Source organism: Haliotis rufescens, unplaced genomic scaffold (genome assembly GCF_023055435.1).
Source record: "Haliotis rufescens isolate VD_foot unplaced genomic scaffold, xgHalRufe1.0.p SCAF_3, whole genome shotgun sequence".
In the NCBI taxonomy this organism is placed as follows: Eukaryota; Metazoa; Mollusca; class Gastropoda; order Lepetellida; family Haliotidae; genus Haliotis; species Haliotis rufescens.
This window is the reverse complement of record NW_025964001.1, coordinates 49,767,920-49,786,224: the sequence shown is the minus strand read 5'-3', so window position 1 is coordinate 49,786,224 and position 18,305 is coordinate 49,767,920. Positions and strand designations below refer to the sequence as shown.

Sequence of the window (18,305 nt, the reverse complement as noted above, 5' to 3'; positions counted from 1 at the left end):
CCCACTGCATCGGGACCTCTGTAAATCACGGGCGGGTTTGTTTTCCCATCATACCTTACAACTATATATCCAAACCCACAAGGAATATGTTCTTGAGTTTTGTACGTAAAACTATCTTGATTGCTTCGGACTGTATTTTCTATAGGTTTGATAAGTGCTTCGAAGTCAATGTAAATAACGTACAGTACTGGCATTTGATTACAATAATGTTCAAATTTTAATATATTTTTTCCCTCTTTAGGCATATCGATCCTGATAGCAGTCTGTCCAACACCTCTACAGTCTTCTTTATGCGCTTCTAATAGATCTTGTCTGCTGTACCCATGTAGGCATCTTTTGCAGAAATATTTCTTTCCCTTATATTTAGTTTGATCGTACAAGAATGATCATACAGATATCATAACCATTAAAATCTAGCTTGGGTGTAGTAGTATAGGTAATGGGGGTTCTGGACCACTTCCACTGGAGCCAGATTTATATACCTATACTGCTACTACACAATGCTACAGGTGGCATTTTTTATGTCAAAATGATTAGGCGATTCAACGGTAGTCATGAGATTAAGGTAAATTGACTCTAGCTCACTAATACCTGGGGCCAATCATTGCTTTAGATGAGCCTAAATGGTAATAAAAATATTCTTTATTATTTTTATCAATAAAGAGATATTTAACATTTTTATTAAGTTCTTCGTTCATTTTACTAGGAGACCAGACTATATAATTACACTCTTCTTGTAAATTGATAAGAAACAATTGATAACCGTATTTGGTTGGTTTGACATCACTGATATAATAAAAACCTTGTGGTAATTCTCTCCATTTATTATATATTATTATATATTTATGTAAGCATTTGTCTAAATGTGATCTAACGATAGTAAGCAATCTATTTTTAATCTCCAACCAGTTCTTTGGTTTTGGCACGGAATAATTGACGTGCTTGTTGCCTCCCCTGTTCTATGAACTTTTTTCCTCGTCTTCGCTAATACCATTGGTCTTACGAGATTTTGATCGAATCTCCTGCTTCATTGCGTTGTATTTGGTGAGTTCTGACAACACTAAACGAAACTCCTCCTCGGATATCTTACAATTGACCATTGCTGTCGAAATATGATCCTCAATGCTGTTCAACTTTGCTTCGGTGAGTATCCGAATACTATCGTATTTTAATGCTTTCTTTTGTAACCTACGAGAAATGAATTTTATCGCTATTCCTGCCAGTCCCGAGACTCCAGCGGCTATTTCCATGCCGAGCACGATAGGCGCGGCGATTATAGTTGATAGTAAACCGACACCAGCTACACCGAGTCCCATGCCAGCTGCTACAAGCGCGGTGTCAACTCCGTCCAGAGCATTCACGGCTCTGCGATACTTTTATACAATCCAAGTCTCAACTCCCTACCCTTCTCTATTCGATGTTTTATGTCGCTTATTTGATGTAATCGAAATCCATCAACAGTTTCCATCTTTTCAATTGCTTCATTGAGCGCCGGATATAAACCCATAGTGTATATTACGATCATATAATAGTCTTTAATTGGTCTTGCTTAAATGTTTTGAGAGTATACATCAACCTTATCAAATGAATATTATACGGCAAGAATATCTTAGTAAGAGAAATGCTGTCACTTTTAATAATTTGGACCCCCTCGAGGGTTGCAACGGGTGATGCTCCAATATGAATAATACTGCAAAGTTGACGCTCGTGTTTCTTGAGCCATTTAATCGATAGACCTGGGCCCGGGATCATGAAACTAACTTAAGATCATATTTTGTCTTAACTCTTAAGATTTAGACTTAAGATCAAATTTTGTCTTAAATCGGGGATCACGAAGCTCAATCACTGAGAATATCTTAAGTCTAAGACAAAATTTGATCTTAAGTCCTAAGGCTGCCCCTGAGTAGACTTAAGACAAAATTTGTATCAAGAAATATGGCAGAGGTTGTTCGCCTCATGCGTCGCCTAAGGGCTAAAAAGGACAAAACAACAATTCATCGCACATTTCGAGATCGTTTCAACCCTCTTGATTTGTACAACGACGAAGAGCTCTTTGAGAGATACAGATTTCGTCGTTGTACCATTTTTTTCATTGTTGGCTTAATCGGTGATGAACTGGCACACCCCACTCAGCGTTCACACAGTCTCCCACCTATTATTCAGGTTTTGATTTTCCTTCAGTTTGTTGCCACTGGGGCTTTTCATTTATTAGTTGCTCAGTCGTTCTGTATCAGCAAAGCAACAGCCGGCAGGTGTGTCCGACGAGTGGCAGAGCTACTCTGTAGGCTGTCGTCTCGCTTCATCGCTTTCCCGACAGGCCAGAGATCACATGACGTGAAACGTACCTTCCATGCCATTGCCGGTAAGTAATACACCCAAAATTGACATTTGAGCATTAATATAACACTCTGAATAGACATATACACGATAAGGATACATACAGTGTTTTCCCCCGAGTCTCCGAAGGCAGCCATTTTGATCTAAAATTAGAACACGACACAGGTGCCACCTATAATTTACTTTACCGTATTCGTGCTAAAAGTGATGAAACTACATCGCTCTGCTTCAGTTCCACAAGCATGCTCAGATCACTGCTAATATTTAATGAATTACTTTATTTAGGATTTCCAAATGTGCTTGGCTGTGTTGACGGCACACAGATTAAAATCCAAACGCCAAAGGTCAACGAGGCTGACTTTGTCAACAGAAAGGGATATCATTCTCTGAATGTTCAGGTACTTGAAATAAAATAATGATGTTTGTTTTTTAAAAATGATTTTTCATCAATTGAAAAATTTCCTTAAACATTGAATTCATACACCTCCTGTAAATAATGTATGAATAAGACTACAGTACAGGTCAGATTATAGCATTTATGTTAACTGAATAAAAAACAAGGTGCATGTTCACAATGACAAATAATTTATTAATACACAAATAAATACAAAGCTTTCAAATGGATGTGTATGTAATTTCTAGCATCTGCAATACTAATTTGACAATACCCAAAACATATGTTTTGGTAAATTTGATACAAAATCTGCAAAATAATGGGTGTACATACAGGTACAGGCTGAGATTTCATTAAACAAATACAATACATCCCAGAGTTTGCTTTTGCTTCAGACTGTTGAAAAATATGTTGTTCGCTTATGCTTCAGACCGTTGAAAAATATGTTGCCTGACACAAAATGAATGTTGAAGGATGTTTTAAAACTGACAAACAAGATGATTTTCCATTCTCCCACCAATCATTCATATTATCAAACATTATTCATAATACAGATTGTATATTTCTTTTACATAGATGGTTTGCGACCCAAACTTTATTATTACTAACTGTGTGGCCAACTGGCCTGGATCATGCCATGATGCCCGCATATTCAGAGAGAGTAAACTCTGTGATAATTTGGAAAATGGTAAGTATTTTAGGATTAAGTGAGGGTTAGTCATAAGAGATCTTGTCATTCTAGGTAGTGCAAGACAATTAATTTCAATACCTTTTACATGGGGCAATAATAAATAGTGACAAAATACATGTTGCATTTTGGTCGATGTAGTGTGAGTCAGATACTGGACATTTTACAGAGCTATTTTGGATTTACAAATCGACATCAATCTAACATAAATTGCATTTCATTCAAGAGTGCACTCCCTTGATGTATTAAATAACAGTTGTATTTTATGTGAGCTTCTTTCACTCCAAATCCCCAGATTTTGCCTCTGAAATCCTGTAAAGTTCACAAATATATTTTACATAAATTTCATAAACCAGGATATGATGCTGATGTTGATCTAAAATAATGTTATGTCTCAATGGCACATATCATGATTTATGATCAATCTGGGAATATTGAAATTTAACAAATCCTTAACATACAGTAAACAATACCCCTGCAAATTAGAATGTACCGGTAAGTATGTTTCCAATAGACATTTTGCAAACATTAATACATGTGGTCAATGATATTACCCACATGGTAAACCTCTACATACATATATCCAACTTTACAAGATATTCTGTGACCCAATATGAATTCTTTATCCATATCCTTAGAAAATCGGTAAAGGTTTCCCTGAAATGTCAACCATAGTAAAAAGATTTCTATGAATATAAGCATCTACATTCAGTGTTGACTCAAGTCCAAAACATCCCAAAAGACAAAGACTAATTACTATTACCATGAACATATATGATGACTACATTAACCAAGTTTCTTGTCAAATTCATTTCATATTTTGAAATTGTAGGTAAAATTGGGCTCTTATCATAGTTGTCCTTTCTGAACTAAAGTTTAAAAACATATGAAAACAAATTGCACATATATATATTTCAGGTGTTCATGATGGATTCCTGCTGGGTGACTCTGGGTACCCCTGTAGACGATACCTGATGACTCCCTACCACAACACTGGCAATATCAGACACAGAGACAGATATAATTATTCTCTCTGCAGAACACGTGTTCTGATTGAACAAACTTTTGGTATTTTAAAGAGACGATTTCCTTGTCTATCTTTGGGACTGAGAACCAATCCAACCAGAGCATGCAAATATGTTGTTTCCTGTGCAATTTTACATAACATAAGAATTTTGAAACAGGATATAGTAATTAATCATATGGATGAGTTGACAGTTCAGGGTCCAGATCAGCAACAGCAGCAGTTTCTGAGAAATGATGGTTTTGGCATAAGAGACCACATTGCCCAGAGCTACTTCAGTAAGAAAAAAAAACACAACCTAAATTAGTCTACCAGGTGGGCACAGTAGAGACAATTTAAGGATAACAACTTATTCATTTACTGTAAAGGTGACATTTCTGAATAGATCCTTATACCGTTGTCAATCAAGGCTGAATAATGACCATGGCACAGAATACTTATTGTTGATGGAGGATTAACAGTAACAACAATTGCATATGTCACAGAGATTAACATGAGTAGTTTAAACAACGACAACAGGAGAATAATACTGTAAGATCAAGATGGCCAGAGAACACATGAAGAGTTGTTATCCATAAATTGTCTCTTCTTTGTCAACTTCTAAGTAATGTGTATGAAACAATTTAATAGGTGGGCACTAATTATGAAAGATGGCATGACATTAAGGGCACATTATTCAATAAAAAATGGGTCAATTTGTCTAATTTGCAGGATTGTTAATTTTTGTTTCAGCTGAGCCAATTTTGTCTGCTCTCTAATAAGTATCCTGCTTTCCTGGATTCTCTGGAGCTCCTGCCTAAAAATTTCCTCCTCTGTAGTTAAATTATTTTGTGGTTCGGGGATAATGCTGTTTGACAAGAAGTCCTCTACCCCCAGGCTGGCCATGTTTATGTCCAGAGGTACTGCTGCTGATAATGCCTCCTCGCCTGTGTCCACTGATCCTGAAATATGTAAATACAAAACAGTTATTACACATAATTCTGTTGTGATTCCGTACCCAAAACATTGAAAATGCTGCATATATACACACACCTATGTAACTTACACATGATGTAACATGTAATTAGTTCAGTGAAATATTCCACTGAATTTGAGTTAACATACAGGCTCCATACAAGCAGATTGAAATATTTCCCATGTAGGATATTTCTATAATTCATTAAGATATACATATATACATGTATTTGGACCCTGTACTGACAACTCTGTGTGTGTGTGTGTGTGTGTGTGTGTGTGTGTGTGTGTGTGAATATAATGTAAAATTCACAATGAAATTGGTAATAAAGGGTGATGAGATTCTCCGCTTTCTTATTAAAAAGTTAAACTATCCCATTGTGTTGTTCACACATATCATACCTCTAGCATAACTATGAGACATGGTTTATTGTGACAATGTCATGTCAGGAATCATCTTCTTACAAGATGTAAATTTAATATTTTTGTTTGTGCAGAAATAAGTACCACTACCTCCCTGCCTACTCTTACGATTTTATCAGCTATTACCCTTCATTACGTAATATTATTCCACTAAATATTTCTTTAATTCCCTTTTACTCACTTGCCTTATTCCTAAATTAATCCATCAATGCATAATTACTTTAACATTTTCTATGTTAGATCCAAGCACGGTTTACCTCACATCCCGTCTATTTTTTATACGCTGTTTACTTCCGTTGTCTCACAGCTACATAATGTACCTTCACAATTTTATCGTAATCCTAAATATACTTACGCATACCATCAACTATTATCTTTTTCTTGTATTAATATGTAATCTCAGCATCTATATCTTGTACATTTCTATTAATAATTCGCAGGCACCATTTCTTAAATATTAATTCATGGTGCATCACGGTCTTTATTATTTCCGACATGTTGCGCATGCGTATTCTATGTTCCTTCTCAGTTCTTCGTCCGCCATGTTTCACCAATTTTCTCGGGCAATTGCGTACGTAACTTTAATCTATTAGTCCCAAACCGCATCGTACGTGCCCGGATACAGTCACATATCCATAATGGCTAATAGGCGACCCGCACGAGTTAGCACACGGCGACATACATTGTCAGAAACGGACGAAACAGAAACATCGACTAGCGCCTCACGGTCACGTCAGGCTAGAAGACAGATCCCTTACCTAACAACCGAAGGCTTGCGTCAACGTCTAGAAGACATGGGGTTCAAACTTCCAAAAGCTTGGGGACGGAAGATGCTGTTGCAACTATACACTGAGAATCCCCACAAGAATACAGTTGAATCCAGCGAATCTCCAACGCGGTTGACTACTGGGAGGTCACGGCCCACACCTGCTGCCACTGTTAGTAGGGCACCAGACAACCCACTAGCAGACCCAGACCTGGTTGCCTCCCAGGCTAATTTAGACATGGATCATCATGTTGGCAATGGACCCACCATCACGTCCCTCCAAAATCAGTTGAAGGAACTAACAGACCTTGTCTACACCTTGGCACAGAATCGGTCATCTCCAGCACAACAACTGGCTTCAGGCAACATAGCCTCTCCAACTCACATGGCCCAGGGTCCTCCAGCGACGTCGCCTGCATGTCAAGATTTGTCTCAGATTGGCATCTACCAACGTTCCCAAGATACAACTTTTCCAGGACCACATCTATTTCCTCAGGTTGGACACACTATGGCAGCGGTGTCATCAGATTCCCTCCCACCAATTGATCTGGTCCCTGAGCAACTTGTGACAAAGATCCGGGCAGGTAAATATGTCAATCTGGCATTGCTCTTGACCACTGTTCACGACTTCGGGGACGGTAAGGGAGAAACAGCTCCTAAACTGACTAGACCCTTGTCTCCTCGGGAATTCACTAAAGCATTCCGAACGTATCGAAACATCTACTGTGGCCAAGATGTTCAAAAGAAAGCACAAATGGAATCTCACGAGGAATATGTGTTAGACCTCGCGGCCCAATACGAAGCAGACGGATACTATGAGTACCACAAGCGATTTGCCATGAGAGTGGCAGCTTATGCAGCTATTGGAAAACCAATAGATTGGTCAAAACCTGATACTAACATTTTTAATGCCTGTTGTGCCCATTTGAAGAGGAAAGTGTGTTCCGGATGTGACAGCATAGATCACATCAAAGCAGAATGTCCTAATGCTCCCTTCTCCTTCAAGCCAGTCAAGTTCCCTGGCGATCGAATCCACTATCAGTCCCGAACCAGCAGAGAACAAGATTCGAAAGGTCGCACACGCGTGTTCCATGCTAACAGAGAAGTATGCAATAACTTCAATGAACTCGGGTGCACCAGGGAACGGTGTAATTTTGCACATACTTGCCTGACCTGCCAAGCTACCTCTCACGGTAAATCCGTCTGCCGGCAGAATAAACGCAAATCTGATCAATGACAAGACTTGGTGGATAGCCCTCCATTGAATGTTCGTGTCCTAACACATGAACTCCAAGCACATCCAGATCGTGATTTCGCAAATTACGTTATTCAAGGATTTACATTCGGATTCAATCCCATGATTACTGCAGCACCAACTGTGACTTTAGAATGTGCGAATAATCTTACTGCCAGGAGAAATCCACAAGCCGTGGATACAGCAGTTCAAATAGAGGTTGATAACGAGTATGTATGTGGACCTTTTCACCTACCTCCCTTCAAAGTTTGTTGTATTAATCCACTCGGTCTGGCAGTGGGGAAATACTCTGGCAAACAGCGTTTGATTCTCGATTTGTCCGCTCCACACAACGACAGCAATCATAGCATCAATGAATTAATTGACAAGGACACATGTTCTCTATCTTATGTGACTATAGACAATGCTATCCGTATTATTATGCAATTAGGACCAAATGCGCTCATGTGTAAGGCCGATATTAGAGACGCTTTTAAACAGGTCCCTATTCAGAAAGACTTTTGGCCTTACTTCGGATTCAAATGGCGCGGTAGTTACTATTTCTACAAACGTTTGGCTTTCGGATGCAGGTCAAGCCCCAAAATTTTCGACAACCTGTCTCAAGCCCTCTGCTGGATTCTCCAACACAATTACCATGTTCAGAATATTCTCCACCTCCTGGACGATTTTTTGACAGTTGATTCTGCCAACTACCCAGCGGATAAAACCATGACAGACCTACGTTATGTTTTCCAGCTGCTCAACATTCCTCTATCAGCCAAGAAGACCGTGGGTCCTACAACAAGATTAGAGTATCTAGGCATCATATTGGATTCCACTACTATGTCTGCTCATCTACCCCAAGACAAAGTGCTGCGGATTATCAGCGTCATTGAAACCTTCATGCACAAGAAAAAGTGTACGAAGCGGGAGCTACTCTCCCTGCTTGGCCACCTCAATTACGCAGGCAGAGTGATACCTCCTGGTAGAGCTTTTGTCTCTTATCTAATCAGCTTATCCACGACAGTCAGCAAACTACATCACCACGTTTCGTTGTCCAAGGAATGCCGAGTAGATCTGTGCATGTGGAGAGAGTTTCTTCTTCAATGGAACGGAGTGTCCTTTTTCCACGATACCCGAATCACGGATTCCTACGACATCGAACTATTCACTGACGCAGCTACATCTACAGGCTTTGGTGGTTTTTTCAAAGGAGAGTGGTTCGCCGATACTTGGCCCCCAGAGATCAGATCAAACTCTACTCTGATGAAGAGTACCGCGTTCTTGGAACTCTATGCCATTGGGGTAGCAGCTTTTGTGTGGGGAAAACATTGGTTTAGACGAAAGATCTTGTTTCGTTGTGACAATCTCGCTGTCGTTCATATCATTAAGAAAGGCAGAGCTCGTTGTAAGCACGTCATGGCATTAATGCGTAAACTCACTTGGTTATCTGCCACTCATAACTATGTCATCTTAGCCAAGCATGTACAGGGAGTGCATAATGAACTTGCTGATGCTCTCTCACGTTTCCAGTTCCACAGGTTCCGCCAGCTAGCCCCTCATGCAGCCCCCATCGCCACGCCGTGCCCAGACAGCTCAGCCGTGACATGGTACTGAACCAGCAGTTAGTCAACATGTGGACAGCTTCCCTCGCCCCGCGCACCGTGACTACCTACTCTACTGGTTATCAGAGCTACCTTAACTTCCTCATCAGATATCAACTGTGCCATCCTCTACGCAACCATCACCAGCTGCCAGTTATAAGCGAGATACTGCTACAGTATTTCATTGCCTACTGCTTAAGCGTCCTGCATCTCCAATGTGCAACAGTCAAGAACTATCTAGCAGGTATCCGTTTCGTCTACCTTCGAGCAGGTATTGATACCTGCCTTGATCACCCTACTGCACCTAGTATGAGTAGATTACAGACCTTACTTCGAGGATACAAGAAGCTGCATATTTCAAGCACTAAGAAACGTCTACCTATCACCTACAACATCTTGACATGCATTGTTGCGGCATTAAGGAATGGAGTGTTTGGTGCCCATGACGACCTTGTCATGGAAGCTATGTGTTCTCTAGCATTTTTTGGCTTCCTGCGGTGCGGGGAGTTCACCTGTGCAAAGTCTTTCGACCCAGACGTCAATGTGTGTATTAAAGATGTAGTTCTTCACCCTAGTCAAGCTAAGTGCTCTGTTAACCTTAAAACCTCTAAAACAGACCCGTTTCGCCAAGGAGTCACGGTGAATGTATTCGCTACTTCAGGATCATGCTGCCCTTTCTCAAGTATGAGGTTACTTATGTTTGCGCGGCTTCAGTGTGGTGCGAAGCCTTGTGATGCAATGTTTACCGATAGAGCTGGTCTTCCTGTGACTAGATCTGCTTTCCTGTCCTGGCTTAACATAGTGCTGTGCAGAATCGGCCTGAACCCCTCGTTGTACTCAGGCCATTCTTTTAGAATAGGAGCTGCCACTACAGCAGCCCACATCAATATTCAGGATCACATGATCAAGACCTTAGGTCGATGGTCTTCAGACTGCTTCACCAGGTATATCCGTACCCCTGAAGATGACATCCGACGAGCTCACTCATCCATGGCTCGATCTTGACACTACGACAGGGACACTTCCCTAGACTCTCAGCTACACCTGGCTTTCGTGTGTCGCAGTGACAATCATTAGTTTAGTTTACTTCAGTATTATCGTTGTATCAATGGTCCTAAACCACCATATCATGTATATCTTTATTCTACTTTTCACCTTATATTCATTGGGGGCTCTCGGTTGTTACCTCGCTTTGGGCATTTTATTTCATAATCTCCCCCAATTCATTTTCACATTCCAATCATAATTCATATCCCTCTTCGCAGGCCGGCTACTGCCCCTGCACACACACAGCTCTTTGTCAGGCCGGCTTGCCCCTACAATCAGCTGCTTCCTCACGGTTGTCCAGGCCGGCTTGCCCCTGCAACCAATCTTACAAAACTTATATCATTCATAAGCAACAACCGAGCCAGCTCCCAATTTGTGCCAAGTTTTATAATAAATCGTGTATTTTTACTTCTTGTTTTGTTGTTTCTGCACAAAATGATATTTGACCTACATATAAGCATGGCATTTGGTTTTAGCCATCAATATGTTTTCAATTAATTGCATGGAGAGACAAAACATCTTATGAACATGTAAGTTCAGTTTAACCTTCAGCATCTATGCCCCCTTCAATACCACATAGACTTGGTCTTCCCTCCATATTGTCCAGCACCAACTGCACTGGCAGGGTAGGTGAGGCTGGACGAGGACCACCACCTGTTTGGGGTCGCACTGCAGCACTCCTCTTTGCCTTTGCTAATAATATTGAAAAAATATTTCCAACAAAATAAACAGTTTCATATTCTAGGAATAAACTGTCTTCCAAATGTCTTAAGGATAATTTGTTGACTTGTATATAGAATAATTTATTCTAAAAAGCTGATGAAATCAGAAAATTTCCTAACAGTTGTTTCTGTATCAAAATCAATGAAGATAACATTATCCAATATTAATGGTTATTGGTGAAGTATTACAGCCATAAATCCTAATATAATTGTTTAAAAAAAGTCAGATACTGATTATTTTGTCACAAATGAATTTTTTTATAATCTGTATGCTCTGGTTGGATGGTCAATAGGTTGGACTGACATATAGATCTAGTATATGGGATGTAGCTGTGTGTAAAATTTAATATTTAATTACCTTTCTGCTTAATATTCTGATATTTCTTTTTCACTTCTCCAATTGACCGATTTCCGGAAGTGCCTCTTCTGTAATAATAATCCAATACGGAAAATGAAAAATAATCATAACAATGGAGGATACTGAAGTCTTTCTTCAAGATAAATATAACATTTCAATTCATAAAACTTTTCATTGATTATTACTTTATAAATGTAATTGTGATCTTAACATGCTCAAGGTTATTAACTTGTAGGAAAGATGTATTCAACAGCATTCAGAAGAACCAAGTATCCCCCGGTAGTCAATTTACCTGTCAAACCATCATCTCTAATTATGATAAGTATTAATTTAAGAATAAGAGGGTGAATGTTGCTGGCCATTGGTTAATGTCAATAACACAAAAATAAACATGAAATTTGATTGCAACATGTGTTTGCATTATTTTTTCAAATTATGATGGCCTTGCCTCATCTGAAAATATAGTCTGTAACAAGTGTAATGATATTGCCTCCTGGTTTTTGCGAGAGAGAGAAAAAGCAAAGACATAAGGTAGTTCCACTGCTGTACACCCGTATACATCAGCTGTAAATCAGCTGTAAAACGACGTAGCTTTGCATAACAGATGACCGCAAATATCGTTTCGAAGACCATAGGAACAGTATATATCTTTACAAGGGTAGGACGTGGATACAAATTTTGCAAGCAAAGATAACTTTCGATCTGTAAATTTGCAGTAAGTCAGTGTTTTACTCACGAGTTTAGTATCCTTGAAATCTCTTCCCAAAGCCTCGTCTTTCGCTGTCCGGTACGCTGACATCCGTCCAGCTTACCAAACAGAATTCCCTCCCTTTTCGATACCTCCTCCACCAACAGCACCTCTTCTTCTCTAGACCAGTTAACCTTTCGTTTCTTGTCATCCATGGTTGACAGCTACCGCAGACGACATGTCACACGCGACACGCGACACGCGACAGCTGTGTTTACAAACAACACAAATTTCGCATCTCCATTCATTGAAGAGTTCCAATGATTACCGTAGTATGGTTTAACGTGCGCGCGTCCCTATGGCGACGGTCTTAGACTTAGACTTAGCTAAGATTTTGCTGAGACCGTTTCAAGATCCAGTCTTAGAGCGAATCTTAGCTAAGCAAAAAATTAAAAACTTAAGACAAAATTCGTGCTTAGCAAAATTTGAGCTAAGACCACTTTCATGATCCCGGGCCCTGGTAATATTTTGAAGGCATCTACTGGTGCATCTCCGAACAAGACTTCAATAATAAGAGTAGAAAGATTAGGTATTGCACTCAAGTTAACTTTAATATCATTGAATTCTGTAACCAAATTTAAACTAACATTTTTTATTTACTGCTGGACGACTATATAACATATGACCTGGGTTTTCTGGCAGGGGAGAGACTAACACACTTTTTCGTTTTGATGGGATATAAGCCCTGAGTACGATCCCACTATTTATTATCTTAGTTAAATTATGTGCCTTACCCATCATCACATACGGTGGGGTAATGATGATATTCAGTAGCCACTCGATGTTTGCTTCGACCATAGTCCATTTTTTATCGTCGTTGCGAGTAAGATTGTACGAAGTGTTTTTCTTAAGGAGTCTACTAACAACGTCGACATCGCTTAAATCTTCTAGATTACCCGTGAATGTAACTTCTTTCCGATTGTATACATTATCGTGTAAGTGTAAAGCGTATAACTTACCATCGGTACCGGGTTTATCGAATCCTTCTGTGTCTCCGAGATCGGAAAGCGCAATTGTATTACATTTTCTGAGCGTTCAAGGGCCTGATGCATCAACCATTATTTATAATATGGAGTGTTAACACTTAAGTATCCTATATGTACAGGTTGGTGTTTTACATCTAATACAGAAATTTTGAGGTCTGAAATAATACCCCGCTTTAATTTTTTATATTGTAATGTTGAGAAAGATTCCGTTCTACCGCTATTATATTTTTCATTTTTCACTGGAATAGATCTGAGCAGAGTTGAAGGACTTTCTAGTTGAATATTATCCATGGTGCTTATTTGATCAAGATGGATACACAACTCTTTAAAGGGAACTAAATCGGGCAATTTAACCCCCTGATCTGATGACTTGTATATTATGTCAAGAAGGCGTGCAAATCCAAGTATAGCTGATAAGTTCGTTAAAATCTGTACACCTTTTTCTCCAGAGTCGAATTTCAACATCCCATTCGACTCATTTTGTGTGAGACTAGCTCCATTAGGCTTAAAAACTTCATTGAGTGAGCATACGCTGTAATACCCATCAGGTACAATAATGGATTTGTCAATAACATATTTTTCATTTTTTAGAAAATACTGTGAAAATCTCATTATTTCTTTTTGCAGCATTTATATTGGTCCACAGCGGGTAATACGTTACATCGCATAGAGCTACTTCGAGTTGTCCAGCCGAGTTATCGATAGTATGAAGCAGTTGAATAGACTGACCATTTGTTATTCCCGGGAGTGTAACATACATATTAAATATACAATGATACTATATCATATCTTAAATATGAAATCAACTTACATTACTAATCAATCGATTATAGTAACTGCCTCTGGTGCTGAGTTTACCGTTAAATTCCACGATATCTTTGAAAAATACAGTTTCACGGCAACTAACGATACAATGGTGGACGATTGGTTTAACCCTTCGATGCAGTTTTTGCAGAATCAGTTAAACTTTGCCGTATGGTGTGCCATAACGGGATGTGGCGTATCTGTTAATGCCCCAGGATTTAAACTATATAAGTCTGTTATATTATTTCATGTGTACTATCAGATTAGACGTATACTTAAAGAAATTAGTGCTCCATTACCGCTGGATCCAGCATGGAATCACGCAAATAATCATTATAATAAGAGGGCCTTCGAACGTATTTGTAATGAATTTAATGTTTCTACGAGTAAAGATTGGTGCATTAAAGGACCTAGCCATGGTCTAGGTATTCCGTACAATGGACAAAGAACTATTAAAGATAAAAGCAATTATTTAATTAAAGAGGCTGTGATCCCTTCAGGCTTTGCTCTCTCGAGTAAACAGTTTAGAGCAAATCGTATGAATTTTGAGAGTGGCATTCCTTATATTATAACAAAGTTTGTGCATCCAAACGATACAACAGACGCTTGGAATGAATTTCTTAATGATAAAACGGAAAATAATTTTACTAACCCAGGATTTGAAAGAGTTAATGAATCGATAAGAACTTATGTATGGGCAATTCTCGGTGCACAATCGCAAACACGAACGTCCATTATCGGTACTGGGATGGCGTTCGATGCGCAAAAACAGTTTGTCGCAAACGTGGAGGATGCCATTAATTCACCAGTTGACATACCATCTTCTATAAAGCGTTTTCAAGATGAATTACAGTACACTCAATCCAAAGTGGACTTCGTTTATGCGCCGGGATTATACATGTCTCCGAGTAATATGGAACTTAAGATCGGTCAAGTGATAGGCTATAATAATAAAATTGTTATTGCTACCGATCAACAAAAACCAGGTATAAATTCAGATATTAACGTCGAATTAATAACGCAAACAATCACAGGCGAAAAGGAATAGTCAAGCCGCAAACACCAACTTTCGCTCAACCATCTACTAACGCACAAACATCTACTGACGCACAAGTGCCATCGCATATTGCAGCTAAAAATCAACAACATATCGATGAAAAAACAGCGCTTGTATTAGGTGGAGTCGCAGTTGGTTTACTCATGATTTGGTTAGCGAACTGATTTGGTTAAATAGTTCTTAGCGGAAACGTACAACAGCGGAGCCACACAGTCGCAATATTCCTGTACTATCTATCGTAAACTTTGAATACTCACGACCAATAGGACTATCATCTTTAAAGGTATCGTAATAATCATCAACGGTTGATTGTAAAAGTTTTTCACCACTGGTTGCTTGTGAAAGTTCATCCATAAGATTCGTGCCACTAAAGCTGGTTTCATCAGTACCCTCTTCGATAGTTTCGGGTTATCTAAATAATCTAGATCAAAATCAGTCATTTTTATATTAAACATATGGTTATATAATTTCAATATAACAATGTCTTCGCAATACGGACGCAAGTTAAACCCACAACATAGACTTCGAGATCCATTAGGGGTCAAAGCAAGTCGTCAGTCTGTAACTATAACTAATAACCCTAGTACCATCGTTCAGAATCAAACGCTTCTGGTTCGCTTTCCTAATCTCGGCGCACACGATGTGTTAGTTCCAGGAACTGTCCGACTAGCATTTACGATTATTTTGACTTCTACCGACGTTAACAGGGAGCCCGTTCAGAACATAGCTATATACATCATTTCAATGTTGACATTCCTCAAATGAATCAGTCTTTGCAATGAAACAGGGCTACCCATTTGGTCTGCTCTCTGAGATCTTTCAGGACAGAGTTGTATTTTTGAGTAAGTACCCAAACGCTATGCTGAGTATGCCGTCTGGAGAATGCTAAATATGAAAGCATATCTTTCTTTTTGGTAAGTTTTTATCGCACTGAAATTGTCTATTATGAAAAGGGTTGATTCTCCTTTGTATTTTTCGTGACATACTCGTAAAGAGTCTTGTAAACGATCGTCTGGATCAACTCTGTACACCCCGGGATCATTCATTACCCAATCTCTCGATAGGTATGTTTTATTAACGCTTATAGTCAGGCACAGAATAATAATATGGATGAAAACATCCCGATAATGACTTTGTAAAATATCTAGAATAAAAGCTTTATTATTAATAGATTGCTTGCACGAATCTTCCATTCTGTATATTAAGTTGCGCGTCCATAATCACATAGAAATATATGTTTAATTTACCAGCTGCTTCTTGGTGCTTCGTTATCTGCATAGTAATACCCTCGCTAGCATTTTCTATTCTCTTATCTCCGTGTAGTTGGTCATCGTATAGTATAGAATAGAAGAAAATATGTATATAGAATACAAGAAAGGCAGTCCTCCACGTTTTCCTTTCGAGGAATTCCATACAGCAGAAGTAGAATATTGGAAGAATAGGCCTATGGAATTTTCTTCTGTAGATAGAGAGAAACTACGAGATCTAGCCTCCAAAAGACCAATAGACCATCCAGCGTGTATTTTGGGGCACTACGATATAGATACAGCAAAAAGGATGGCAAACTATAGCGATGTGTATGTTTCTATTTGTATGTTGTTGCTGCTATATGCACTTTTCTATCTTTCTTCTGTTGTAGAGTTGTTTTCGCTTCTCCTAGCTTGCAAAGCATAGGACTTGCTGTTTCCTCTAGAGGTCCAATCTGTTCTATTTCTTTTTCCAGGAAATAGCCGTATACTGGGATTTCTGCATCTGTAGTATGTTCTCCATCTTCTCCAACTGGCAATAGGAATAGCAATGTTCTTGTGTTTCCTCTGTATGTTGTAGTGGCATATTTTCCGCAAATGTACTCTCCGAGAGGCATATCTAGAGCTTTTGTTGTTTTCTTTGTTGGTGGGGCGTCTACTAGAACTAGTTCGTATGTAGCTTCGCTTTCTACTTTCTCGTATTCTTTTTCTAGAGCTGCTTCTTGCGAAGTTGCTAGCTTTTGCAGATCTGGTGCTTCTTCTACAGAAATAGGATTCCAGGAGATTGTTTCCCAACCAGAATAGAATTGTTGTGGAGGTTGTATGCATATATACAACCCTACTTGTTGGCTATCGTCTTTCTCTGGGTTGTTTTCTGCTGTATTCCCATTTTCTTCTACACGCCAAATGTCTCTTGGAATCCAACAAGTTTCTCTTTCGAATTTGTCTACACGGCTTTCTACAACGCCAAATGTCTCTTGGAATCCAACAAGTTTCTCTTTCGAATTTGTCTACACGGCTTTCTACAAAGTCGTGGCATTTGTCTAGCACTTTTGCAAGTTGTTTGTTCAACCAAACCACAACAACTTCTCCTCCTTCTTTGGGCACTACAACTCTGTAGCAGGACCAATTTTTGTTTTGGCTTCGATATCCTAGGATAGTCCAAACAGTTTTTTCGTCTGCTATTTCTGCTATTTTCTTTGTTTTTGGAATTTGTAGTATATCTTCTACCAAAGTTCGTGTATTGTCCAAAATTTGTGTATATTCTTGCTTTTGGTGCAATAGGGAAGATAGAAGATCTAGTTCTTTTTGTTTTTGTTCTCTACAAAAGCTTCTTTTTGCTTTTGTTTTTCTTCTAGAAAGTCCCATGCTTGTCTTTTCCATTCTTCTGTATGGAGACATTCTTGTATGTCTTGTAGATATTTTCCTCTATCTTTCGTAGACATGGTGTATACTTGTTTTCCTTTTGCTATTTCTGGTCTTCTTGCAGACTGTATTTGGACACATCTGTACCTATAGCGTGGCATATTGCTGTTCTCCATTCCCACTCTACTTTTTCTGTAGGTGGCAATAGAACGCTTGGAGACACCTCATTTTTGTGTAGTTGTGTTGGCTTTTTGCTTGCGCAAAAGGCAGCATAGAGGACCTAGTTCCTTGTGGGCAATCTGCTAGCACAAAGCAACGATCTAGGCAACTAGCAAGATTTACCCATTGTTTTGCGGGTGGTTGTACTACAAACAAAAGGTTGTTTGCTGGAGAAACTATCCTTAGAGCATCTTCTTCCAAATAGTCTGCTGTTTCTGTATCTCGCAATTCGTCGTTGCAAGCATACAAAGAAACTTCTATACGTGTGCAGCCTCTAGATTGTACCTGTTGGTGTAGAAATGTCTTGCCCAAATGTTTGTTTGGACAG

General features: G+C 39.1%; 2 protein-coding genes across 4 annotated transcripts in view; both read left to right on the top strand.

Annotated features, from left to right (window-relative positions):
• Positions 1-18,305, top strand: part of LOC124117816 (protein YIPF4-like) — a 115,251-nt gene that overhangs the window by 47,128 nt on the left and 49,818 nt on the right. The gene's annotated exons all lie outside the window — the stretch shown is intronic.
• Positions 1,733-5,618, top strand: LOC124111588 (putative nuclease HARBI1). The gene is made up of 4 exons (XM_048403043.1): positions 1,733-2,362; positions 2,623-2,735; positions 3,308-3,419; positions 4,338-5,618. Exons 1-4 carry the CDS (start codon positions 1,936-1,938, stop codon positions 4,748-4,750), a joined length of 1,065 nt encoding a protein of 354 aa, XP_048259000.1. The 5' UTR covers positions 1,733-1,935; the 3' UTR covers positions 4,751-5,618.

Bases quoted from the DNA above. Each gene is read 5' to 3' on its own strand.
- LOC124111588 (XM_048403043.1), top strand. From the start codon at position 1,936: ATGGCAGAGGTTGTTCGCCTCATGCGTCGCCTAAGGGCTAAAAAGGAC. The intron at 2,363-2,622 runs GTAAGTAATACA...TACTTTATTTAG, and splicing joins TACCTTCCATGCCATTGCCG to GATTTCCAAATGTGCTTGGC. The intron at 2,736-3,307 runs GTACTTGAAATA...TCTTTTACATAG, and splicing joins ATCATTCTCTGAATGTTCAG to ATGGTTTGCGACCCAAACTT.